The 25,636-nt window shown below is 40.6% G+C and overlaps 1 protein-coding gene across 3 annotated transcripts in view; it reads left to right on the top strand.

The window, feature by feature from the left end:
- NEBL (nebulette) overlaps positions 1-25,636 on the top strand; it is a 171,023-nt gene that overhangs the window by 104,693 nt on the left and 40,694 nt on the right. The window contains exons 3-7 of one of the 3 annotated variants that reach the window (XM_056857607.1): positions 2,333-2,437; positions 6,395-6,505; positions 13,566-13,676; positions 18,319-18,420; positions 22,058-22,159. The exons of the other annotated variants lie outside the window; for them this stretch is intronic. Coding sequence (XP_056713585.1) covers positions 2,333-2,437; positions 6,395-6,505; positions 13,566-13,676; positions 18,319-18,420; positions 22,058-22,159 — 531 coding nt within the window. The remainder of the gene's footprint in view (positions 1-2,332; positions 2,438-6,394; positions 6,506-13,565; positions 13,677-18,318; positions 18,421-22,057; positions 22,160-25,636) is intronic. 3 annotated transcript variants of the gene reach the window in all.

The raw sequence follows: 25,636 nt of genomic DNA, 5'->3' as shown, positions 1-25,636 counted from the left end.
TAAAATCTTTACAGGACACATTTTGAGTCAGTGAAAACGTGTAATAAATAGCATTTCACTCATTCCAAAAGAGAAATATTTCACTGGAGATTTTTCAGTGCTCCTGTTCCTGGTTCAGTCAGAACTAGCCACAGTGATCCATTCCTTAGTTATATCTAGACTGGGCTATTGCAGTGTGCTGTACTTGGGGCTACTCTTGAAGAGTGTTTGGAGACTACAGCTAGTGCAGAATGCTGTGGCTAGACTGTTGGTCGGGGCCAGTTACAGGGATCATGTGACCACAATCTTACAGCAAGTACACTGGCTCCCAAGGTGTTAGTTTTGACCCTTAAAGCAGGCATAAAAAGGACCATCTTCTCCCATACGTTCCTGCCCAGGAACTAAGTTGACAAGGAGAGGAGTCCCTCTTGACTGTCCCGTTGACCAAAGATGCTCATCTGGTGAGAGCGCCTTTTTGGTGGCTGCCCCACTATTGTGGAACAACCTCCCTAGTAGGGTTGCCAGGTCCCTCTTTGCCACCGGCGAGAGGTTTTTGGGGTGGAGCCTGAGGAGGGCAGGGTTTGGGTAGGGGAGGGACTTCAATGCCATAGAGTCCAATTGCCAAAGCAGCCATTTTCTCCAGGAGAACTGATCTCTATCGGCTGGAGATCAGTTGTAATATCAGGAGATCTCCAGCCACCACCTGGAGGTTGGCAACCCTACTCCCTAGGGAAGTATGCTTGGCCCCCTCACGGTCAATCTTCAGGAGGCAGCTGAAGACAGTTTTATTCATAACAACATTTGATTAGTTGATTAGTTATTCTATCTACCAGCCGTTTTAAATTATTGGTTTTAACTAGTGGTTTTTATGTATTTTATTGTGTTCTGTTATGATTTACATTGTAAGCTGCCTTGAGTTGCTATACGGTATAAAGGCAGCTGATAAATGTTTTAAATATATAGATAAATAGTTAAGCATTTTTAAGTTCCATTGATTTCAGTGGAAGTTAATCATGCATTCAGTGGAAGTTAATCATGCAGTGATCCATTGGGATCACTGAGATTTTACCTGCACTTGACACTGGCTAGGTTGTGCCCAAAACTGCTGCTGCTGTTTTTGTTTATTGCTGCATACACAGAAGACAAAACTATCTGTTATACAGAACTTTCTTTTCTAGGCCACAGATTTACAAAAGGTCTTTTCACTGATTTTCTGCTGTGATTTAATAGAATCCTTTTGGATTTTTGCCAGTATCAGCATAGTGATAAAAACAACAACCTTTAAATGTCCTCATCTATGCTTTTTGCATCTGCCTCTCTCCCGTTCCTACCATTCACTAAAACGCTGCATCTCATTTTCTGAATGAGATAAATATAAGTTACAAAGCACAGGATGTTGCTTGAAAGACTGCCAATAATTAGCAGCAGCAGGTTTAGAATGGAACTGGATTTTTTTTGGGGGGGGGTATTCAATTGATATACTGTTACCAAGTGCACTTAGGTGCAAATGTATTATACCTCAAGTGAAAGGAAATAAAAAGTAAGGGTGAAAGCTTATTTCTCACAATGTAGAGGGAATGTCAGGTGCTGAAGAAATATGTATTAGAGAAAAATGATGGTGAAAATTTTGAGAGATAAAATATTCATTGTTTGGCTTACACTAACCAAACTAGGCTGTGAAAATGTCTAGGAAAACACAGATTTTGATGAACTAGCAAGATCCTTTGAAAGGAGTCAGTGCGGATTTTGTGATTTGATATTGGGGCAATCCCTAACCTAGACAGTAGTGGAGTATATCGTAAAGCATTGGTGACACAGCTGCCAAAACCTTTCATCTGAAGGTGTGAGGTCTCACTCACGAAAGCTTATGCTGGGATAACTTTGTGGCTCATAGAAGTGCCTGTGACTCAAAGGTACAGTGTGTGCTTTGCATGCAGAAGGTCCCAGGTTCAGTCCCCAGCATCTTTATGTAGTAGGCTCCATCTTTGGCCATGCCTAGTGGCTACCAGTATATAGTGCTGACCTTGACAGAACAGTGGTCTGACTACAGCACATGGGCAGCTTCATGTGTTCACTCATGGAAGTCATCACTTAGTGTTGCAGACATCAAGTCAGAGATGTTTATTTCGAACCCAAAGACTTTGTATTCCTAGAAAGATTTTTTTTTTTTTTTTACAATCTCACATTGAATAACTTTGGAAAAATCATAATTTCTGTTTGGCTCTAGTCCAAAGCTTACACTTTGGGTTAGTCTTCAAAGTATCACAACACTAATTTCTCATTCATTTTATATTATTTCTATTACCTGTGTTTTTGTTTGTTTTTCCAACCTGTTTGTTTTCTTCCCTTTTAGGTCCACTATAAAGAAGAATACGAAAAATCTAAAGGCAAATACTTATTTGTCTTGGACACTCCTCAGCTTACACATGTGAAGAACCTCTCTGCCTTTATTTCCGAGGTAAGGGCTTCAAAAAAGAGGAGAAGGGTTTGATATTTTCACAGAAGCTTATTTGTTGGGCTTTACAAGTTTAAAAGTGTTTTTTTTGTGTGTGTGTGCATTAAATGCCGTCAAGTTGCTTCCAACTTATGGCAATCTATGATCTCCAAAATGTTCTGTCGTTAACAGCCTTGCATGAGAAATTCATGTGATAATCCGATAGCTGTTGCAATCTTAGACGTCTCCTTTTTCAAAAGCCTCCTTTTAAAAAAATAAAGATTGGCGGAGAGTAGAAATATTCTCTGCGAACCTCTGTTTAGCACCATTTGTTTCCTTTGTCTCCTGCTGCTTCAGTACCACATTTTATCTTTGTTACTGCTTCTTTCTTCATCTTAGATTAGTCGTCTGAAAAATCTCAGCAAATAGGGGCTTGTGTAGGGAATGGGGTGGCAACCTAATGCTATGTAGCCCATTAGATGTGGTCATATAGTAGTGATGCTATTAGCAAAGTCAGATGAGAATGAGAATACTGCTTCCTAATCACATTGGCAAATGAAATCAGTTTGGGAATAGACAGTTAATCGGATGAGCAGGGTTGCCAACCTTCAGATAGTTACAAATAAGACAGTAGTAGGCTAAAGAATATAGAATAATAAAGCAATAGGCAATGGAATGCGAGCAGCAAAAACAGCAAAAGCTATCACTATATTACAAGTGAAACGAAGTACAACGAAGCTAAGCAACCGAGGTTACAAAGCAGGAGAGTGACAATAAGATAAGGAACCAGCACGGTGCTGATAAATAGTTACAAAAGTTCATAAGATACGTTGAGTGACTGTCTAGTCAGTTTCAGTTCGTCTTCAGGCAACGGAGATGCAGATGGTAATGCGGCTCCGGATGTTTTCCAGCGTTTTTGCTACAAAAGTAGCTTCATCAGCCTGATAGCAAAATGTATACAATAATACAATCACCCCAAACGGATTAAATACAGAATTTGATTTATCCTGTTTCATTTGAATATACCTTTAAGAGCCGTTCTCTGCTCTGCAGCTGTTTCTATTTGAGCTAGATACTTTCACAGTCATTCCAATGCATGATTGATCAAGATAACAGCCCGTTAGGGAGCTCCATATTAATCCTAGGAATATAAATATTTAGCCTTTGTGGTAAGTTATATATTTATACATGTTTATGCTAGAATTGTTGTAGTTTATTATAGAGGTTGCTTTGTATTATTGTATATATTTTGCTATCAGGCTAATGATATTTTGCTATCAGGCTGATGAAGCTACTTTTTTAGCAAAAACACTGGAAAACGTCCAGAGCCGCGTTACCATCCGCATCTCCATTGCCTGAAGACGAACTGAAACTGACTAGACAGTCACTCAACGTATCTTATGAACTTTCGTAACTATTTATCAGCACCGTGCTGGTTCCTTTTCTTATTGTCACTCTCCTGCTTTGTAACCTCGGTTGCTTAGCTTCGTTGTAATTTGTTTCACTTGTAATATAGTGACAGCTTTTGCTGTTTTTGCTGCTCGCATTCCATTGCCTATTGCTTTATTATTCTATATTCTTTAGCCTACTACTGTCTTATTTGTGCCTATACTTCTTACAGTAGAGTGAGTTGTTTGCATAACCTTCAGATAGTAGCTGGAGATCTGCTATTACAACAGATCTCCAGCCAATAGAGATCCGTTCACCTGGAGAAAACGGCCGCTTTGGCAATTGGATTCTATGGCATTGAAGTCCCTTCCCCAAACCTCGCATTTCCCAGGCACCTCCCCAAAATCTCCAGGTATTTCCCAACCTGGAGCTGGCAACCCTACGGATGAGTAGGTTTGTCAGTCTCCAGGTGGAGCCTAGATATATCCGGGAATTACAACTGATCTACTACAGAGATCATGTCCTTTGGAGAAAATGGCATCATATCCCGCTAAGGTCCCTCACCTTGCCCTCCCCAGGCTCTGCCTCCGAAATCTTCAGGAATTTTCCAACCTGCATTTGGCAGTCCTGAGGATGACATCACTACCTAATCTGATTTGGCTATGAGATAATGTAATGGAAGGCAGGATACTTGAGGGAGGGGACAGTGCAAGAAAGAGTTACATGCACGAACAAACAAACCACTTTTCAAGCTTTGCTAAAAGCAGTCAGAAGAGGAGGTGGGCATTTTTAGCCCCATTGAAAATGTTTTGCCAAAACAAGGAGGAGTGTCAAGCTTTAATAATTGAAAAGCTTTAACATGCCCCTTGAGAAAGCAGTATTATTTTCACTCTACATTATATTACACTTTCTCCTTAATATGCCCTTCTGCTCTCTGTTTTAACTTCGTAATTCTCATTTCTTTATCAGAGAGGCCTATTCCCACTAAAGTGAGAAACATGTGGGTTGCGTCACTTCACACAACAAGTGTGAACTTATATATTTGAATTTGGGATACAGAGTTTGTTGGTAACCCAGAAGCAATACATTTAGTTGGGGACTACGGGAAATAGCTGTGAAACTCTTCTGTTAATATATTCTTATCTATCTAAACTCTGTTGTCAGTTACATGACTCAGTACTGAGGATGACAGTTCTTTTGTGGATACTTTTGGCTTTGTATGGATGCTTTGTGTTTGAGCAAGTAGAAATCCATTATGTCCTCTCTTCAATACTTACATCTTTCTGCAAAATATATGTTGCACATCTAATACATTTCAGATGCTCTATTTATTGTACAGGTTTTTATGATATTTTATTGCCACAACACTGTCAAATCTAGAAAATGCTACTTTTTCTAAGCATAAGAGTCATGGATTGACTCAATAAAGGAAGCCACAGCCTTCAATTTGCAAGATCTGAGCAAAGCTGTCAAAGATAGGACATTTTGGAGGACTTTCATTCATAGGGTCGCCATGAGTCGGAAGCGACTTCACGGCACTTAACACACACAAGAGTCATAAGAGCATAAGAACATAAGAAAGGCCCTGCTGGATCAGACCAAGGCCCTTCAAGTCCAGCAGTCTGTTCACACAGTGGCCAACCAGGTGCCTCTAGGAAGCCACAAACAAGACGACTGCAGCAGCACCATCCTGCCTGTGTTCCACCGCACCCAAAATAATAGGCATGCTCCTCTGATAGTAGAGAGAGTCCTATTTTGAAGCTAGGATAGTCAAGTTAACTCAATTTGTGAGCTATAATATTTATCCTGACATTATGTCAAAGGAAAAAAGAAGTTTAGAGCGTATACTGTAGTGCATGTTGGTGTTAAGTTTTAATTAGCATCATATAAAGCATGTATAATCACTTAATCACGCGTAAAATAATAAAATTAAGTTTCCTTTAAAAAAATTCAGAAGCTAATTGGAAATAAAGCTTAGTTGAAGTGGCTATATATGTTAATATTTCTTTTTTTTTAACGTATTTTATTATACATTTTTATAAAATAAACAGGACAATAACAAACATACACATTCACACAGTCTTTTTTCACCCTTCTTAGGGTTCCGGTAAATAATTTCCTTTTCAAAAACTTGCATTTTATATCTTCAAAAGAAGTTTTTAATATACTGTTCTATAAGCATTGCCATTATATCTGCTTTGTATATGTTAATATTTCAAAGCAAAAATAGTAGATTGTTGCCATCTAATGTGCTGTAATATTCTTGCCTACTACAACTACTATAGCCCACACAGATGATTTATTTATTTATTTATTTGAATATTTATATTCTTCTTTTCTCTCCAATGGTGATCCAAAGCAGTTTACAACATTATTGTCCCTCCCTTTATTTTATCCTCATAATAACAACCTTGTGAGGTGGGTGAGACAGAGAGAGTGATTGATCCAAGGTCATCTAGTGAGTGTCCATGGCAGAGGGTAGATTTAAACCTGGGTCTTCCAGATTCTAGTCTGACGCTATACCATGCTGGGGATGCTGTTAATCAGCTCGGAATAATTTGTGTAATGTCTTCCCTTTCCCTCGCCTTTTAGGCAAAATACAAAGAAAGTGCAAAGAAAGAGCTTTCCAACTCACTGTACAAGCAGATGCCAGCTACAATTGACAGCGTGTTTGCCAAAGAAGTTTCACAGCTTCAGAGCAAGGTAATTTTCTACATTAAGTTTCAGGATCCAGCCCATGCTTGCTCATGTTTACACCTTGACAGGTGGGGAAAGATCTGTCATGCCAGGTGTGTTTCACTGAAACACCTGCCAGTGCCTTCCTTAAAGAGGATCAGCAGCTTTGCTTATGTCCAGGGTTCCAGTGTGTGCCATGCTTCTGGCATCTTGTATGCATTAGCCACAGATAAGGATTCCCACTTAATCAGGCTTTGAAACCAGCACATTTGCAGTTAAGCTGAAACTTGACTCCTGAGATTAGTGTGTGTTATGTTGTGTCTCTCTCAGACATGGTTAAGGGAATCTCTGCACCAGCCCCACAATAAGCAGTTTAAAGAAACTTAATTTAAGGTGCAGTGAAGCATGGTTAGAACAAAGAACCCTGCTTTTTACATGAAAATTAGATTTTGTTAGCCCTAGAAGATGCTACCTTTTAATGCTCATCTCTTTCCACCTGTTTGGGAGATGCAGACTCCCTTCTAGTAAAGGAAAGTCAGCACTCTCTTCCTGAGCTAACCATTAGTGGAAGAGAATATGTTTTCTCCTTTGGAATTGCAGAACAAGTAGATAGAATTTGGATGTAGCCTTCTTTCTGTAGAATATTACTATGTGGAGATACTGCCAATTTCATGGTAAAGGAGTTTGACAGTTGAACATGGTGGGTTGGATCCAACCACCCTCTAAGTGGCTGTTCCTCCAACTTAAGTGGCTCTTCAATGGAAAAGCTGCTTAAGTTGGAGGAAGACTCCTTAGACTGGAGGAACACCTCAGACTTGAGCCAAATCAAAAGGTGTAGGTATAAATATGAATGAATAAAATGTATATACTTTGCTCAATGGAGTGATAAGATTGGGTTAGGATCCACCCCACCATGTTCAGCCTTGAGAATAAAACCAAATATTTCATCCTAACCTCCCTCATAGGGTTGTTGTGAGGATAAAAAGGATAATGAAAGCTGCTTTTGTCCCAACTGTACAGAAGGGTGGGGTATAAATGTAGTAAGTAAATAATAAATATAGCTGAAGATGGGAGCCAGATAGAAGGTAGGTTGGTGAATGGTTGAGAAGGAGAGAATGAGGTAGGGAAAGGGGAGAGGATATGGTGGTTGCCAGGGGGAGGGAAAGAAGAAATAGTGTGGGGAGGGGGGATACAGGGGAAAGTGAAGTGCTCCTACACGTCCTTGAGGGTTTCCAACCATGCAAGTGGGCCTGGCCCAGTAGTTGGCACCATACAACTGGGCCATAGTTTTCTCAAGTAGAAATTTCTGGGTGGGGGTGGGGGAAGGGAAAAGAGAGAGGGGCAGATAACTGTAGGTTTGCTGTTGGGTAGGAAGGAGAGAAGGAAGCGGGAAATGGGGAGAGGCTATAGGAGCTTTCAGGAAAGGGAAAGAGGAAATCGTGGATGGGGAGGCTAGGAGATGCCTCCTGCAAGTCCTTGCGGGTTCCCGTTTGTCTCACATAAAGTATTAAAATACATAATCAATAATTATAAGTCATAGTAGTGACAACAGTTACAAAATAAAACAGGAGTATGAGATAACAATCTCAAATGGCATAGTATAGCCTAAAACAGATAAAACCAAATGCAAACTAGAATGTCAGCAGAGAGAGAGAGAGAGAGAGAGAGAGAGAGAGAGAGAGAGATTTAAAATCTACATAAGATTTTCCATTCTGTTTCCATATTATGTACATTCCAGGGAATGAATAACCTTTAATACTCTTGCTTTAGGATAAATAATTTTAAGGAATACAGCCGTAAGTTTCACAAGATAATTCACAGCACTGAATTCTGAAAGCATCATCAGAAAAATAGATTTTGATTTATGTATTCTAAATATCCAGTAGGCATCCAAAGATGTGTAGCACCAGGAAATTGCAATCAATTATAGCTTTGAAAAACAAATGCATATATCCAGGGATTAAAGTTAGAGTTTTGCTAGAAATTAGGTCTGCACGATAACATGCATACACATCTGAAATGCAGTACAGTGCCTTAAAATGACTGGTTACAAAGAGTTAACAGTTTAAGTGAGCTTTTTATTGTCATAGCAGTAAATTACATAACGTTTTAAAATAACATGCTTGGTTTGATTTATAAATGAGATTAACATAAATTATTTGGTCCTCAATGCATTTCATTTCTGGCGGTGTTCCAAAAAGTACTGCATACCTTTCATGTAGTAAAAATCATATTTTCCCTTAGCTTCAGTAGAGAATCACAGTAGGGATAATGAGATGACTGTAATACTAAAATTAAGTTAGTTGTCTTCTTTAGTATGTTGCTCCTGTTTTAAAAGGTATTTCTTAAGAACTAAATACTGAATCGTACTATTAAACTCTGGTATTTATTCTGAAACACCCCACCATTAAAAGAGGATATATGCAATATATCTTAGATGTAGCATAAAATGTAAAGCCTGCAGACACATCCCCCCATTTGTAATATAAATCATAGCATACTGCTGCAAAAGCTATGAAAGGAGAATAATTCCCACTCATTGGGTTTTCAAAACATTTCCTGCCATGGAAATGGAAGAACTGAAATTTGCCCTTTCCCAAACCACACTCATCTAAACCTAAATCTTCCAAAAATACAATGTTCCTGCTGAGACAGTTTTGACATATGCTGGAGAAAAAATATGTGTATATTCAAATTCTTTTCCTTTCTTTGCCATGTTTTTCTGTATTTGTAGTGGTTCTAGGGTCCTCTGACTTAAAATAAAACCTGGATGGCTCAGACTAACCTGATCTCATCAGATCTTGGAATCTAAGCAGGGTCAGCTCTGGTTAGTACTAAGATGGGAGACCACCAAGGAAGCCCAGGGTTGCTACACAGAGGCAAGCAATGGCAAATGACCTCTATTTGTCTATTGCCTTGAAAACCATATGTTTACTGTGACTTGACAGCTTTTCCCAACACCAATGAGAAGTAGAGGGGCATATACTGAGATAACAGAAGAGCTAAGTCAAGAATGTTTGTCTTTCAAGGGTAAATTTAAATCAGTGTTTTCTGCTGATTACACTGTGCCATGTTGAAGAGCTAACTGAAAAGAAAATCCTCTATTATTTATGAGGATCTGTGAAGGGTAGTAAAGTTGTTAATGAACTATGGGAGATGATGCCAAGCACTCATCTTCTAAACACAGAACAATGTGTTTTGTGACGCCAATTTCATGGCACTTCGTAGAAGAGATCTTTTCCAAGGATATTAAAATCTAAAGTTAGACCTAGTTGGGAAGCTACCACAGGAAGGCACAAAGGCTTGGGAGAGAGGAGCAGGAGAAAGATGTTCAGTTCAGTTGAAATTGGTGGTGCGTCAGAGGATAATCTAAAGGTTTTAATCAAAGGCAGCAGGTTCTGATGTAGAGTTCCTTGTATAAGGGTGTGGGAAAACAGGACTTGCAGGCACTTGTTTCTGCCTGGGGTGGGAATGAGGAAGTTATGCATCTGTCCTTGGATCTTCTGCCCACCAAGACTTCTCCTCTACCACTCCCTAATACTATCTTTTTGTGTATTTTCACCACCAGCACTGAATCAATTTTCCTTTCAGGGTTTCAGCTTGAAGGTTAGTGCCCAGGCAGCCTCCACCATTTTGCCATTAAAGGTTGACCTCATGTTTGTGACTCCCTCTCCTTTTGTACTTGCTACTGAGAAGACCAACACACTTAGTTGCACACTCTAGGGGAGTAGGGTTAACTGCTGTCCCTTCTCTCATTATGCTCTTGGTACATGTGGATTGAACAGGGGCCAGAGAGATCAGACTGACTGCACTGAAAATAAAAATAAATTTAATAAGAAATTAGAAAGCACATGCCACATTTGAAACACAACAGGTCGAGCAAGGGTGAAAAGAAATGTGAATAAAACACAAATCCTTTAAGCTTTTATACATATCCCTAAAGATGGTAATAAGAGATAGGCACAATAATTCTTGGAATAGCAAGCATTTAGAAATAATCTGTTACCTTGATTTCAGTATCTAGGGATCATCCCTTGGTGAGTTCTGGACCATGTTCTTATGGGTACCTCTTGGAGTCAAGATGGATTTCTCCTCTTTCAAGTGTAAAATGGCCTAGTGCCGAAGGAAACTGAGGGGTATTCTTCACGGTGGATTTTGCTTCCGTTTCGAATCGGAGCAAATAATAAACTGATTTAAATAGCTTTTTCATGGCAGTGCAGATTCTCCCCCCATCCCAATTTTTCACGGGAGAAACAGCGCACTTCTCTGCGCTGCTTACGTCTGCTGCCGCTCATGACTCACTGCTCCAAATCCGCCTAATCCCGCCCACTCTTCCCATGATCCTGTGTGTGTGTGTTTGGGGGGGGCATCCCGAGAGCGGCAAATCCAAGCCAAAACCCCCATCACCCTTCTCAAGAGGGGCAGCCAGTCTGCTTTGGGTCTCCCTCCTGCCGGTGCGATCCTATGTGTGTGTGTGTGTTGGGGGTGTATCCTGAGAGCGGCAGATCCAAGCCAAAACCCCCATCACCCATCTCAAGAGGGGCAGCCAGTCTGCTTTGGGTCTCCCTCCTGCCGGTGCGATCCTATGTGTGTGTGTGTGTGTTGGGGGCGTATCCTGAGAGCGGCAGATCCAAGCCAAAACCCCCATCACCCTTCTGAAGAGGGGCAGCCAGTCTGCTCTGGGTCTCCCTCCAGCCGGTGTGATCCTATGTGTGTGTGTGTGTTGGGGGGGGGCATCCTGAGAGCAGCAGATCCAAGCCAAAAACCCCATCACCCTTCTCAAGAGGGGCAGCCAGTCTGCTTTGGGTCTCCCTCCTGCCGGTGCGATCCTATGTGTGTGTGTGTTGGGGAGGGGCATCCTGAGAGCGGCAAATCCAAGCCAAAACCCCCATCACCCTTCTCAAGAGGGGCAGCCAGTCTGCTTTGGGTCTCCCTCCTGCCGGTGCGATGCTGTTAGAGTGGCAACTCCCCCAGCCAATCACCGTTCTTGGGGGAGGAGAAAGGAGACGTCCCGGGGAGCGAAGCAAACATTTCTTCATGGGCATCCGAGCAACAAAATGCTCTTTTACTGGAAAGTACGGCTCAGAAGTGGTTTGGATTGCCTCTCTTTTAAACCGGCTTATTTTGCTCAGTGGGGGAAAACACGGCTCTGCAGTGAATAACCAAAATTTGCCTCCGACGCAAAACAGCGTCGAAACAGCACCAAATCTCCATGAAGAATACCCCTGAGAGAGATTCCTCAGTGAGCTCAGGGCTTTTATCTGCCTTAGGCCATGTCCCAAAAGACCCTCTCTCTCTTCCTGTCTGCCGGAAAAGTCCAATTTGCCTTTTGGCTTCCTGAAGCTCCATAGTTAGCTATGACTATGGCATAGGTGTGACTCTGGCTGCCTGTCCTTCTCTGGCCGGGGTAATTTTCATTTCCATGGTACTGGATGGCTCTGAGGTGAGCCCTCCCAACTTGTTTCTCCACATTTCTCCTGCTAGTCAACAAAGGGCTAAAACGCATGGTCGCTTTAGCTTCCTTTATTCTGTTTCACCCAGGATTCAGCCAGGATCTAATGCATGTGTTTTCGCCGCACATGCGTTCAATCCTGGCTAAATCCTGGCTGAAACAGGGAATAAAGGAGGCTAAAGCGACCATGCGTTTTCGCCCAAAGAATCCCTCATAGCCTCTGTGGCTGGACAGGGTACAAACCCCAAAATTATCCTTTTGAGCTGCAAACATTGGTGTTAATCCTGCATTGTAAGGCATTTCATTACAAAGGCACAGGTCAGGAAAAGGGGTGGAGGCCTTCATGGGAGCATGAGACCTTTGGACACTCACTGATACAAAGGAAATGAATGGAGTCAAGGACAGGAAATATTAATTTACTATGCTCAAAGTAACAAGGAAGTCAAGCTAGATGAGGACAGATCAGACATTTGAATTTGGCATTGAGGAGATTAATTCATTAGTATTACAGTTTCTGAGAAGTCATTAGGAGAAGTAAATAATTTTGTAAGCAAAATGGATATGAGGTTATTCTGATTAATTTTAAAACAGAACTGTGTAAAACCTTCCCCTTTGGGCTAGGTTCTGATTCACTAGTTATTGCTAAATTAATATTTGGGCCTGATTATCAGCCAGTAATATTATACTGTTGCAACAAATCCAACTTAAATAAAGTAACAACAATGTGATATGTCTGTTTTATTTGGTAAAAGTTTATTTACTATAGTAGGGGTAGGTCTTTTGCTTCTCAGAAAGTAAGAAAGTGGGTTAGTGTTTTTAAAAACCACACAGGAAAAGACATTTCAAATGACCCATGAAAGGAAAGAAAACAACAACAATGAAATAAGGAACACAGCAAAGGATTTTGTTTATACATATTATTCCATCACTTTTGACATAAAATTCCTGTGTTTGTTTCTTATCAGGGTAACAAAGTGATCAAAGGGAAATAAAAAATTAACCCATGTCAATGGGCTGATCAATTTTCTTTTTCTTGTACTGTAAGTTACAGTGTCCTGACCTGGATGGCCCAGGCTAGCCTGATCTCATCAGCTCTCAGAAGCTAAGCAGGGTCAGCCCTGGTTAGTATTTGGATGGGAGACCACCAAGGAATACCAGGGTTGCTGTGCAGAGGAAGGCACTTGCAAACCATCTCTGTTAGTCTCTTGCCATGAAAACCCCAAAAGGGGTCGCCATAATTCGGCTGCGACTTGAAGGCACTTTACACACACAAGTTACAGTACTATGATTTCCCAAAATCATAGTATTGCTTATGTTGCTTGGCTCATCCATGACATCTGTCTTCATAGTGTCCTTGGCCAAATAACTTTTAAAAGTATTGTGTTGGATCCCACAGATCCACTAATGGTGGGGTCTTCTCTTGGTGTGAGGTGGTTTGCCCTGACACATTGCACTAGAGGAGGGCACCTCCATTAGTGGAACAGATCCATGAGATTCATCCCATTTGGTTTCTTTGCAAATCTATACTTTGTATTTATGACTAGAGAAAATAGCAGGTAGTGTGGGTAAAGAACCCCTGATCTATAAATTTTCCTATTCATCAACAATAGATAATATAAAACCTATCATTTTAAGGTTCTCTACAAGCAGAAACATGATGCTGAAAAGGGAACATCAAACTATGCACATATGAAGGAGCCTCCAGATGTTAAGCATGCTATGGAAGTTAATAAACACCAAAGTAAAGTGAGTATTTTCTTCTGTTAATTTGTGACATTCATGTGTATGAATTAAAGCTGTGCAGCTTTAGTACTAGGTAGATGATGCCTGTTCATCCCAATTGACATTTTAATATATTAAATCATGTGTTTTTTTTAAAAAAAAATCGGTGAAAGTTTGTTGTCTGATCTTATTATCTCTTATGCAGAAAATAACTGTAAGATACAAATTTCCTTTCAACATAGGGATTTTTTCTGTGTTTATTAAAAGGTAAAAATAGTACATAGTTATCAACCTTAACTGCATTACATCAGAAAGTAGAGTGCAATATGAAATATTATCAAACTTTAAAGTGAAAAACTTATACTCCCTTAGCATGATGATCTGTCATGAATTTTATAAAAAACTAGCAAGACAATTGACAAGTCTTTTGCAAAACAGACGATCTTTCAAATGAACAAGGTCAATAGTTTAAGCCATTTCAGTAATTTTTCATATCCAGATATGAAATGTGCATTGTTTTAAATATATGTGTAAAAGGTGTTTAAATGATCAAAATATTTAATGGAACCTCATTAAAAACTGCATCTTCTCTGAAAGATGCTCACTGCACCACTTTAATGCACCTTCTTTGTATTTAGTGGAAGAACATTTTCAAGAAGATAATTTCTTGATCATAGATAACTCTGAAAGGTACAATAGAGGATTTCGGTTCCAACACTTGAAGAATCTTATTTCTTCCTGTATTAACTTGAGTAGTAATAAAGTAAATAGATGGAAACAGATTTCTTCTCCTGAATCTGGCAATAGGGTAAAAAGCTGTAGGAGAAGGCACATTTCCCCTGAAGAATATAGAAAGCTCATGAATTCTGACTGATCTTAGAAATTTTTATTGTTGGCTGGATTCCAAAATGTTTCATGGATAATTGCTAATCCTTCAGTGTTGCCAACATCTGCATCTACTATCTTGAACAAATATTTTGCCAAAAATTAGTTGAATGTTCCATTGGAGGGTGGAATGCTAAATTAAGCAACGTAAGATGTATTGGATTACGCTTTTCTCAATTCCACATGTAGCTGTGGATTTTTTTCAGCGTCGTTGGCTATGGCCATATCATCTGAATTTTTTTATACGTGTACAAATACATTTGGAATTGTCTTAATGGCAGTTAACATGTATAGATGTTGGTCAGAATACAAATCACCATGAAGCTAGTTTCATGAGCCTCATGGGACTATAACCTTCTGGTCCCCCCCCCCACAATTACTCCTTAATGTCACATGGCAAATTGATTTTGAAAGTGAGAGGGTGTTCCATATCAGTTTTTGATATGGTATAGGGTGGTATGCATACTGCCCTGACCTTGATGGCCTAGGCCAGGGGTCGCAAAAGCGTGGCTCCCGAGCCGCAAGGGGCTCTTTGGGCCCCTGAGTGCGGCTCTTCCCACGTGCAGAAGCAGCGCCCTAGGCCGGCCGAAGCAGCGGGAGGGTCTCCGAGAGAGGAAGGAGTGGCCCTTCCTCCTTCTCGCCCCAGCGCCGTCCTCGCCTCCCACCGTTGCGGAGAACGACAAGAGCCCCTCAGCTGCCACCCCCCCGGTCTTTTCTTGCCGCCTGGCTGCGCGCCTTGGACTTTGGCAGAGAGGGGGCTCCTCCCTCCCTCCTCCCTCCCTTCTCTCCACCGTGAGGAGTGAGGCATGGCTGACCAGTCCTCGTTTCGGCCGCCGCCTTCCCTCCTCTGTCTTTATGGGCGACCGGAGCTGGGCGACCTCTCACCCCCCCTCCTCCTCCTCCTCTATTGGCTCCACCTGGCCCGGGCCGGGGAAGGTGAAGATGCTTCCTGGGCCAGGACCGAGCTTGCTTCGCCCTCCCTCAGACTGAGAGTTTGGAGCCGGTCCGGCGCATCGCCTTCCCGCCCCCTGCGCAGGCCGCATCTTGCCCGGACGGGATCTTGCGGGGGAACTTCCAGGGCGGGAGGCGGATTTTGCGCCTTAATCACTGGCCCACTTGGAAGGGGTAAACTCTCCTCCTCGTTGCCTTCCTCCTCCTCGTCCCCCTCAGGTGGCTCCCAAAAGTCCAGCTCCAGGCTGCCTTTCTTCCCCAGTTCCTTCCTTCTCTTTCCTTTCCCAGTTCCTTCCTTTCTTTCTGTCCCTCCCCCATTCTTCCTTCCATCCTTCCTCCCTTTCATCCTTTCTTCCCCAGTTCCTTCCTTCTCTTTCCTTTCCCCCTTCCTTCCTTTCTTTCTCTCTGTCCCTCCCCCCGCTCTTCCTTCCTTCCTTCCTTCCTTCCTTCCTTCCTTCCTTCCTTCCTTCCTTCCTTCCTTCCTTCCTTCCTTCCTTCCTTCCTTCCTTCCTTCCTTCCTTCCTTCCTTCCTCCCTTTCATCCATTCTTCCCCAGTTCCTTCCTTCTCTTTCCTTTCCCCCTTCCTTCCTTTCTTTCTCTCTGTTCCTCCCCCCACTCTTCCTTCCTTCCTTCCTTCCATCCTTCCTCCACTCCTACACATGAAGCCAGTTGGGTGACCTTGAGCTAGTCACAGCTCTTTTAGAGCTCTCTCAGCCCCACCTACCTCACAGGGTGTCTATTGTGGGGAGGGGAAGGGAAGCTGATTGTTAGCTAGTTTGATTCTTAAGTGGAAGAGAAAGTCGGCATATAAAAACCAACTCCTCCTCCTCCTCCCTTTCCTGCTTGCTCCTTGAACAGGGTTTGTTCAAAGGCATTTTGTGGTAGGAGTATGTAGGTCACAGAAGTGAAGAAGTGGTGGTTTTACCTTCTGATAATCTCTTAAAATGTCCTTGATAGGAGCACTACCAGTGGGGGAGGGAACACTCTAAGCAGTGTGTCTTGTAGTGCTTCAGTTGTGTTTTGTAGTGCTTCAGTTGAGCAAATGGAAAGGAATATGGAGAAAAGGTAAGGAAGGAAGGAGCTGGAGGGAGGGGGGGAAAAGCTAGGGTCCCCCTCTAATCTTTTTTAAAGTGATCCCTGCCAGTCTGGCATGCTACTTCTTGTCTTGCAGTATTGGTATTGTGGCAGCAAGAGTAGGAAAATAAACTTCTACGGTACAGAATGGCAAGACAGACATGTCTTGGCAAGGGGACATGTCCCCACTAATGCATAACCTCCACATACAGCTTTTTGTGGTGTCCAATCACAAAATAATCAAAGGGAGACACTTTTCACAGTTGGTGTTTTGCAAAAATTACCTCCCTGTTTTAGCTCACCTCATGAGTTGGGAGACATACCAGTCGTTGTTCTGCTGCATAACATTAGTATTACCAGTGGGGTATGGCAGCCTACAAAGTATATCTTGCAGACGTTTGCAAAATGTTAGCTGTCTCTGTCTCTCTCCAACATAAATATATCTTTGCCTGGGTCCAGGAGACTAATAACTCACGGGAGGAAAAGTATTGCACTAGACCTTACGTCAAGCTTGATTGGTGAAATAACTACTGTCTGATTCCCCCTCCACACACACACACACTCCTCACCATGAAATTAACCATACTTCTTCCTTTCATTTACTATGTGACTGCCGCTTGGGAACAATAAGAGACAAAATTGCTGTAGATTTTGCAGCAAGATTCTGTGCATTTTTCTCTGTGTTTGAACTGACAGTTTCAGTCCTAGCTTCTGTTTTCAGCACATATGTTGGGCTTTAATTTGCAATTTACATGGATGATGGGGTCCTTTTCAGAAACCTGTTCCTGCTGCCTTTATGGTATTCACTTCACCTCATGTGGTCATTAGGGTGAACAGCATATAATTAGCTAAATCTATGTAAAGCTCTGAATTGCAAGAGCCTGCATGTGCTTCTGGTTTTACTCTGTAAAATTACTTGCAATGGTTTGCACAATTGTAGGGAATGAGATATATTAATTTTAATATATATTAGGTAGATGTTTTGCCTATGGTTCACTTAGTTTTTTTAAAAAAGTTCTTCTAAAAAATGACAAACATACTCAAGCAGGTGATACCTGGAAAATGTCTTAGCTGATAAAGTGGAATAGGCAAAAGCTTATACACTATTTTACTTTATTACATTATCTCTCAACAGCATACATTGAAAGGTTTTGATTATACAATTATAGTCCAGTTTTTCTATTCTGTTGATTTATTTTACTTTCTGTTCACATGATGTTGACTTCACATTTGTAGTAAAACTAAACTTTAGAAGTTGAAGGCAATTCATGCAAAATTATGTTGTAGAGATGATATGAAAAAGGATAAGAAATGATTAGCAATTTGCATGTCTCCTTGTTATATTCCACGTTGTTAATGGTAGAATAATATGCCCCAGGTTTGAAAACTCTAATCTGCTTTGCCCACAGTGTTATGAATTCTCAGGCTATTAATTTGATTTTCTTTTGCTTTCAAAAAATGTTAGGTGTAAATAATAGAGGTGACAGCAGGTACAATGCTGTTTGATGTCCAGCCAGAGGATTTTTATATCTAAAGACTATGCTGTCTTTTCCTTCTCTATAATATCCAATGTAATATGCCATCTTTTTGTTCTGTTCTTTTAAATGTTGTAAATTGGGTACGAAATGTTTTGTATAAAGTTTTATTCCAGTTTAATTTTGGTAATGCTCTGTGGAGTCAGTTTTAATATATGTTATTGCATTTATGTCTTACCTTGCTAAGGTATGCAGTTTGTAAAGACTCTTTTGTTTTATAGGTTTCGTATAAGAAAGATCTGCATGATAATCACAGATACACTGAAGTGCTGGATAGACCAGATGTGATAATGGCAACCCGGCTAACAAAGATAATAAGCAATGTATGAACTTATATTTCTTTGTCATTTTTAGGACAATACGACTAGTAAATATACATAATAATAGAAAACAAAGATTTATATTCCGAGTGACAAATTTAGATGAGCACAATTCCCTAAAGTGGACAATTTTCAGTAATTGAGTCCTCCTAAATATTTGTGTTGGCATATCACTTTGCTTATAGCAGCACAATACCTCTGCAGTGGTAGAATGTCATTTTCATAACAAGTTTTCAAATACATCCTGAACACTTCAGGAATTCAGACCATGTCAATGCACTCCATAAAACCCAATTAAGAATCATTTTCTTGGTTTTTATTTGTAGTACATTGATTTTTTCTGTTAGCGGTTCCCAATAGTTTACATTTTAAATTTGATCATAACCAAAGGCATATACCTTCTGACAATTGTTACATGTAGTACTGAAGACAGTTTGGACCCCTGGAGGGTGTCCAAACTACATGCTAAGAAACTTGGAAATAAGAGACAATTTCCTGTTTCTGGGACATTTGCTAAACATTCTTCAGTATTGCTATTCTTTAGTACCATCGATCGGCACTTTGAAGCAAAATAAGCTGTAGTGACCATACTACACACGCTTGTCTCCTGAGTGTGGGACTTTGGAGTGAGTCTAAGGCATTACTACAAAAGACGTCGTTAGGGATGTGGGTTGCCTCTTTTGATCGATGGCAACTTCGCAATGGCTTGTTTTTAAATCTATATTATTTCTTTGCGGCATCACCCCCTGCCTTTGTTGATAGTTACTATTAGAAGTAAAGAAGAAGAGTATGTATTTATACCCTGCTTTTCTTTACCTTCAGGACTCTCAAAGCATCTTACAATCGCATTCCCTTCCTCTCCCCACAAAAGGGACCTTGTGAGGGAGGTGAGGCTGAGAGAGTTCTGAGAAAACCGTGATTGGTCCGAGGTCACCCAGCAGTTCTGAGAGAACTGTGATTGGTCTGAGGCTTCACGTGGAGGGGTGGGAACCGAACCCAGTTCTCCATATTAGAGTCCACGGCTCTTAACCATTATACCATGCTGGCTAGTAACCTGAGGAATGGCATTTTGTGTTATAGCTGTCCTCCACATCAGCTGTCATACAGTCAAAGATCCTTCCACCATCTGCTCAACTACTCCACCACTCACCATCCCAATCCACTTTCAGTCTGCCCCTGTTCTTTTCCTGTAGAATTTGGACTGACTGATTAAATAATTTACTATGTATGGGTGTGAAAGTTGGACAATGAAGAAAGCTGACAGGAAGAAATATTTATTTATTTGTTTGTTCATTCGATTTCTAACCCGCCATTTCCTGACCAAATTTGGGCTCAGGGCGGCTAACAAACATAGAAATACACAGCCATACATTAATAAATATCAACCATAATTAAAATAAAGCAACAGTTAAAATCCAAGAACCAACAGATGGTGCCAACATAACAGGGGCATAAACCTTAACTTGGACCACACCTTAAGTGTGCCCCAGAAAGTTGATTCCTTTGAAATGTGGCATTGAAGGCAAGTTTTACAGATACCATGGACTGCCTAAAAGACAAATAAGCGAGCTCTAGATCAAATCAAGCTGAACTGTGTCCCTGGAAATTAAAATGACTAAACTGAGGCTATCATACTTTGATCACATTGTGAGAGAAGACAAGACTCACTGGAAAAGGTAGTAATGCTAGGAAAATTTGAAGGCAGCAGGAAAAGAGGAAGACCCATCATGAGACTCTATAAAGGAAGCCATGGCTCTCAGTTTGCAAGGCCTGAGTAAGGCTGTTAACCATAGGTCATTTTGGAGGACGTTGATTCATAGCGTCACCTGAGTCATAAGCGACTTGAGGGCACTTTACACACACACAATTAAATAATGCTTCCTTGTGGTCTCACTTATTTATCCAGCTTGTATCCTTGCAGTAGCCAAACTGTATTGTAAAATGTTTGAAGGGCAGAGATTGGCTTTTTCTTTCAGCAGTTTAAGCATATGCTGTGTCCTGCTATTTATCAATTTGTGCCTTCCCCCCTCCTTAATATTTCCAGGGCACCTATTGGTAAACTCTGCCATAGAATTTCACAAACACTCCTATATTTTCAGAGTATATTATTCTCGCTGTGTTTTAACTAGTGCAGTCCCAGAAATAAGATGGCATTTATGCATTTTAGAGTAGAATTTTACTTGCAATTTGAAAAAACAAGCAGTAGGGTTGCCAACCTCCAGATGGTACCTGGAGATCTCCCACAATTACAATTGATCTCCAAATGACCAAGATCAGTTCCACTGGAGAAAATGGCTGCTTTGGAGGGCGGACTCTATGGTATTATATCCTGCTGAGGTACTGTCCCAGGCTTCACCCCCAAATCTCCAGGTATTTCTGGCAACCCTAAAGCAAACCTAGAGCTGGCAACCCTAAAGCAGGAACTTTTACTTTCAGTTCAGATATTCTTTAAAATTGTCAGCCCTTCAACCTGCTTGGTCAAATTGAAGGGGTCTTTTTTTAAAAGGCAGGATGTTGTTTCTCAAATAAAATAGATGGTACATTTATTTTATTTGAGAATGGTACACAAAATGGTACAATTGCTGATTAGTCTGCTAGCAAAAATGGTGTCAACAGAGGTCACTAAATGATACTTGCTTCACTGTTCCTCCTCAAAGTAGAAACAAAGATATGGCTTATCACTATTAATTATTGGCTGAAAGTGCATCTTAACCCAATCGGTCTATTAAGATAGCTTCTATCAGCTATTTCGTATCCACAGTGGTCAGCTAGGATAATCCATAAACTTTCTTCAATTGGCATCGATCCTGCGCTTTTGATGGACCTAAAGTTGGACATAGCAAAAGCTATAGTCCACCAACGCTTGCGTGATATGGAGTTTCAGTTGGAGATTGCACAACTTTCTGGGATGTATAGGGATTTATTATTTTGTGGTGGCAAAGCCATGGCCCCATATCTCTTCAACATCACATCACCTCAACTGAGATGAACATTCTCTAGAGCACGATTTGATGCCCTCCCCTTGGCTGTTCTCCTGGGTAGATTTTTAAATCAACCCAGAGAGCTGAGAAAATGCTTATGTACAATGGGAGTGGAAGAGTCCCTGTCACACATTTTATTACATTGCGAATTTTATTTGGAACTTAGAAGATCCATAATTGAACCCTGGTTACAACTATTTGGCCTGTTACATCAATCTATAACTAAGAGAGTTTAATTATTCAATTTCTGCTCGAGGATAAAAATCCTGCTATATCCTATGATGTAGCTAAATTTTGTTGGAAGGCCATTACCAAAAGGAATGTTCAAAACAAAAAGGGTTATATTATTTGCAATGCATCAGATGATGAGTGATGGGTGAACCAAGGTATAATGTTGTTGTTTTTTTTAAACTGGTATTTTAATAAGTTGATAAGTGTATTTTAACTTGTCCTTTTTAGGATATCTTATTCTATTCTCTCTGCTTTCACTTAACGGTATATATGTACCTGCACTGTTTTGTAATTCTGTGCTGGCCATTGGCTATAACAACAAGAAACGAAAGAAACGATATGCTTCACTGTTCCTTTGGAGGTTATATTTCCTTTGACAAAATTGAAAAAAGAAAAATGAAGAAATCATTTTGATTTTTGTTTTGAAGGTGGAATATGCAAAAGGAAGCCGAGGAATGAGTAAGGAGCCAAATGTCCTTGGAAGACTAGACTTTGACCATGCTAAAGAAGTTTCCAAATTTTTAAGCCAGGTAAGATTTTGATGGTTTTCACACTATGGGTTCATTTAGATATCCTATTCCCAGGAGTGCAGTCAAATGTTTCAGTTCTTTAATTGCAAACTGTCTATAATTGCATGAAAATTTGACAATAAGGTTTCCACCAGTGTGGTGTAGTGGATAAGAAGAAGAGTTGGTTTTATATGCTGACTTTCTCTACCACTTAAGGAAGAATCAAACCAGCTTATAATTACCTTCTCTTCCCCACAACAGACACCCTGTGAGGTAGGTGGCGTGAGAGAGTGTGACTAGCCCAAGGTCACCCAGCTGGCTTCATGTGTAGGAGTGGGGAAACAAATCCAGTTCACCAGATTAGCCTCCGCTGCTCAAATGGAGGAGTGGGGAATCAAACCCAGTTCTCCAGAGCAGAATCCACTGCTACAAACCACCGCTCTTAACCACGCCGCCATTAAGAGTGGCGGACTCTAATCTGGAGAACTGGGTTTAATTCCCCACTCCTCCACACGAGCAGAGGACTCTAATCTGGTGAACCAGGTTTGTTTTTCCACTCCTACACATGAAGTGTAGGTGACCTTGGGCTAGTCACAGTTCTTTCAGAGCTCTCTCAGTCCCACCTGGGTGTCTCTTGTGGGGAGGGGAAGGGAAGGTGATTGCAAGCCTCTTTGAGACTCCTTAAAGGCAGAGAAAAGCAGGGTATAAAAGCCATCTCTTCTTCTTCTTTCCTATAGAACTGCTGTATTTGAAATTTATCACATGCTGAAAATGCTGCAGCTATATATCTAAGTAAAGGCACTCTTTAATTTAACCAAAAAAGCGTACACATGAAGTTCTTTTTCCACTTTTGTGCTGGGTATCACTATGCAGAGTAGATTAGCAAACCTGTTTTCAGTCACTGTTTTCAGTCACTGATTAATGCATTTTGACATCCTGGGCAAAATATAGTCATTTGGGCTGCACTGAAATTTTATGGTTTTTTGACTTTTGTTTCAAAACTAACATGGCTACCCCTTTGGAAATCCCTCACCAATACAGTGATTCAGCACTGTAATTGGTGTAAACCACGCTTGGAAAGATTCAATCTTTAGGATTGGTTAGTGAGATTTTAGAGTGTTGATTGGTGATAGACCCTAAAATAATTATATTTTGTGGTGTAGCGTGATGTAGTGGAGCCAGCATGGTGTAGAGCGGTGGTTTGGAGTGGTGGACTCTGATCTGGAGAACCGGGTTTGATTCCCCACTCCTCCACATGAGCGGCGGAGGCTAATCTGATGAACTGGATTTGTTTCTCCACTCCCACACATGAAGCCAGCTGGGTGACCATGGGCAAGTTACAGCTCTGTTGGAGCTCTTTCAGCCCCACCTACCTCACAGGGTGTCTGTTGTGGGGAGGGGAAGGGAAGCTGATTGTAAGCCGGTTTGAGTCTCGCTTAAGTGGTAGAGAAAGTCGGCATATAAAAACCAACTCCTCCTCCTCCTCCTCCTCCTTCTTTTATGGATTGGTATCGGAAAGTTTGGGGAAATTGTTTTAATACTAAACTTAACTTTTGAAAAATTCAAGAAACGTTTAGTAATCAAATAAATGCATTTAGAAAGAAATAATTTATGTTTATGTTCTAAAATAATAAATTCCAAGACATTTATCCTTATGTATCTTTAATGGATTTAAATTTTTCATGGTTATTGTTAATAATAAAAGCTATTTTATAAAAAGAAGATCTGGCTGTTACAGGTGATCAGAGTTTGTATCTTTGCCTTAGAAACACCCTCCCCATTTTCTTTTGCCCTCTGAAGCATAAACGTCAAGATTATTGTTGGTACAGAAAAATGTAGCCACAGTACATCTGTTAATATCTGAAAAAAGTTAATTAGGCCACATGGAAAAAAATGAAGATCTGCTTTATGATACTTGTAAGTTAAATAATGTAATTAAAATATCATTTTCTTTAATCATACAGGCTAGCTGAAAGCAGTGGGGTTATGTTTATCCCCCTTTCTTTTTAAAGCTCCAGTAATAAAGGTTTTGCTTGAATAATCCCATTATTTTATTAACAATTTGCTCTTCAGTAATAATCTTTTAAGAATACTAATTTACATCTTGTACTCAATCAGTTTGATATTAATTGTTGTTTGAGAGATAATTATTAGAGCTTAGATTATGTGTTAAGATACTTCTTTAATGAGGAATCAGTGTGGAGACACAGGGCCTTCACCACAACTGACCCAAGGCATCATTTAGCTGAACTAGCTGCACTAAGAAGCATGTCTCATGAGCCCTTTCCAGAATTTTCTGTGGCATTCTTTGGGCATAGTCTTAAGGTACGTGTTTCAGCAAGGTAACTAAAGCTAGGCAGGTCAGACTCTTGTCAGTGCCTGGGTGGGACCCTATGAATTCCATAATAGAAAGGTGGGATGCAAATAACATTAATAGCTATAAATGGGCCTGGGGCACCCTTTTTAAATTCTGTACTTAGCACCTGTAACATACTTTCTCCAGTCTTTTGCTTAGGATGCATATTCAACTACTACTTGTGGAAAATAGCATTTATGGATATGCGTCAAGCTTCAGAGCACTGTTATATTTATCCTAGGAGGCCTCTTACATAGTTTTTCAGCATCTTAGGATATATTTTGCAAATCTGTGAGAAATCAAACAGCAAGTGATGTTCACACGTGAAACAAAACACTCCCTAGGTGTACTTATAGCTTATGATAACTGCCACACAGCATTAAAAGATTCTGCATTTGAAGCTTATGCAAATTTCACAATTAAATGATGTATGTAATCTTTATTTTATTTATCTTTCAGAGATATTCTTTTGTAAATAACTTGCTTACTTCAGAAGTTTCTTAATTAATTTTCACATGCACCTCATAACAAATAAGTTGAATATGTAATTATAAAGTTAACTGGATCTGGACAAATAAAAATATTAATTTGGGCTTTCATAAAGCAGAAAATATGGTAAAGGAGTGAGATTATATAAAGAAATAAACAATGCTTTTAAAACATGCATTGCTTACTGACTACAAAGCCAAAGTGACGCTGGCTATTTAGGTGAAATATAGAATCATAGTGTTGGAAGGGACCATACAGGCCATCTTGTCCAACCCCCTGCTGTATGCAGGGTCAGCCTAAAGCATCCATGACAAGTGTTTATCCATCCACTGCTTGAAGACTGGTAGCTGGCCCTGACCAGCAGTCTAGCCGCAGCCTTCTGCACTAGCTGCAGTTTCTGAACATTATTCAAGGATAGCCCCAAGTAGAGTACATTGCAACAGTCCAGTCTAGATGCAATCAAGGCATGGATCACTGTGGCTAGATATGACTGAATCAGGAACAGATGCAGTTGGTGCACCAGCCCAAGCTGGGCAAGCACATTCTGAACCACAGCAGCCCCCTGGTTTTCTAAGGTGACTGCTATGTTGAACTGCACTCCCAAACTGCGGACCTGGCTTTTCAAGAGGAGTATAACCCCCATCCAAGACAGG

Source organism: Euleptes europaea, chromosome 11 (assembly GCF_029931775.1).
Source record: "Euleptes europaea isolate rEulEur1 chromosome 11, rEulEur1.hap1, whole genome shotgun sequence".
NCBI classification, from domain to species: domain Eukaryota; kingdom Metazoa; phylum Chordata; class Lepidosauria; order Squamata; family Sphaerodactylidae; genus Euleptes; species Euleptes europaea.
Note: the sequence above shows the minus strand (reverse complement) of the source record. Positions and strands in the feature narration are given on the sequence as shown.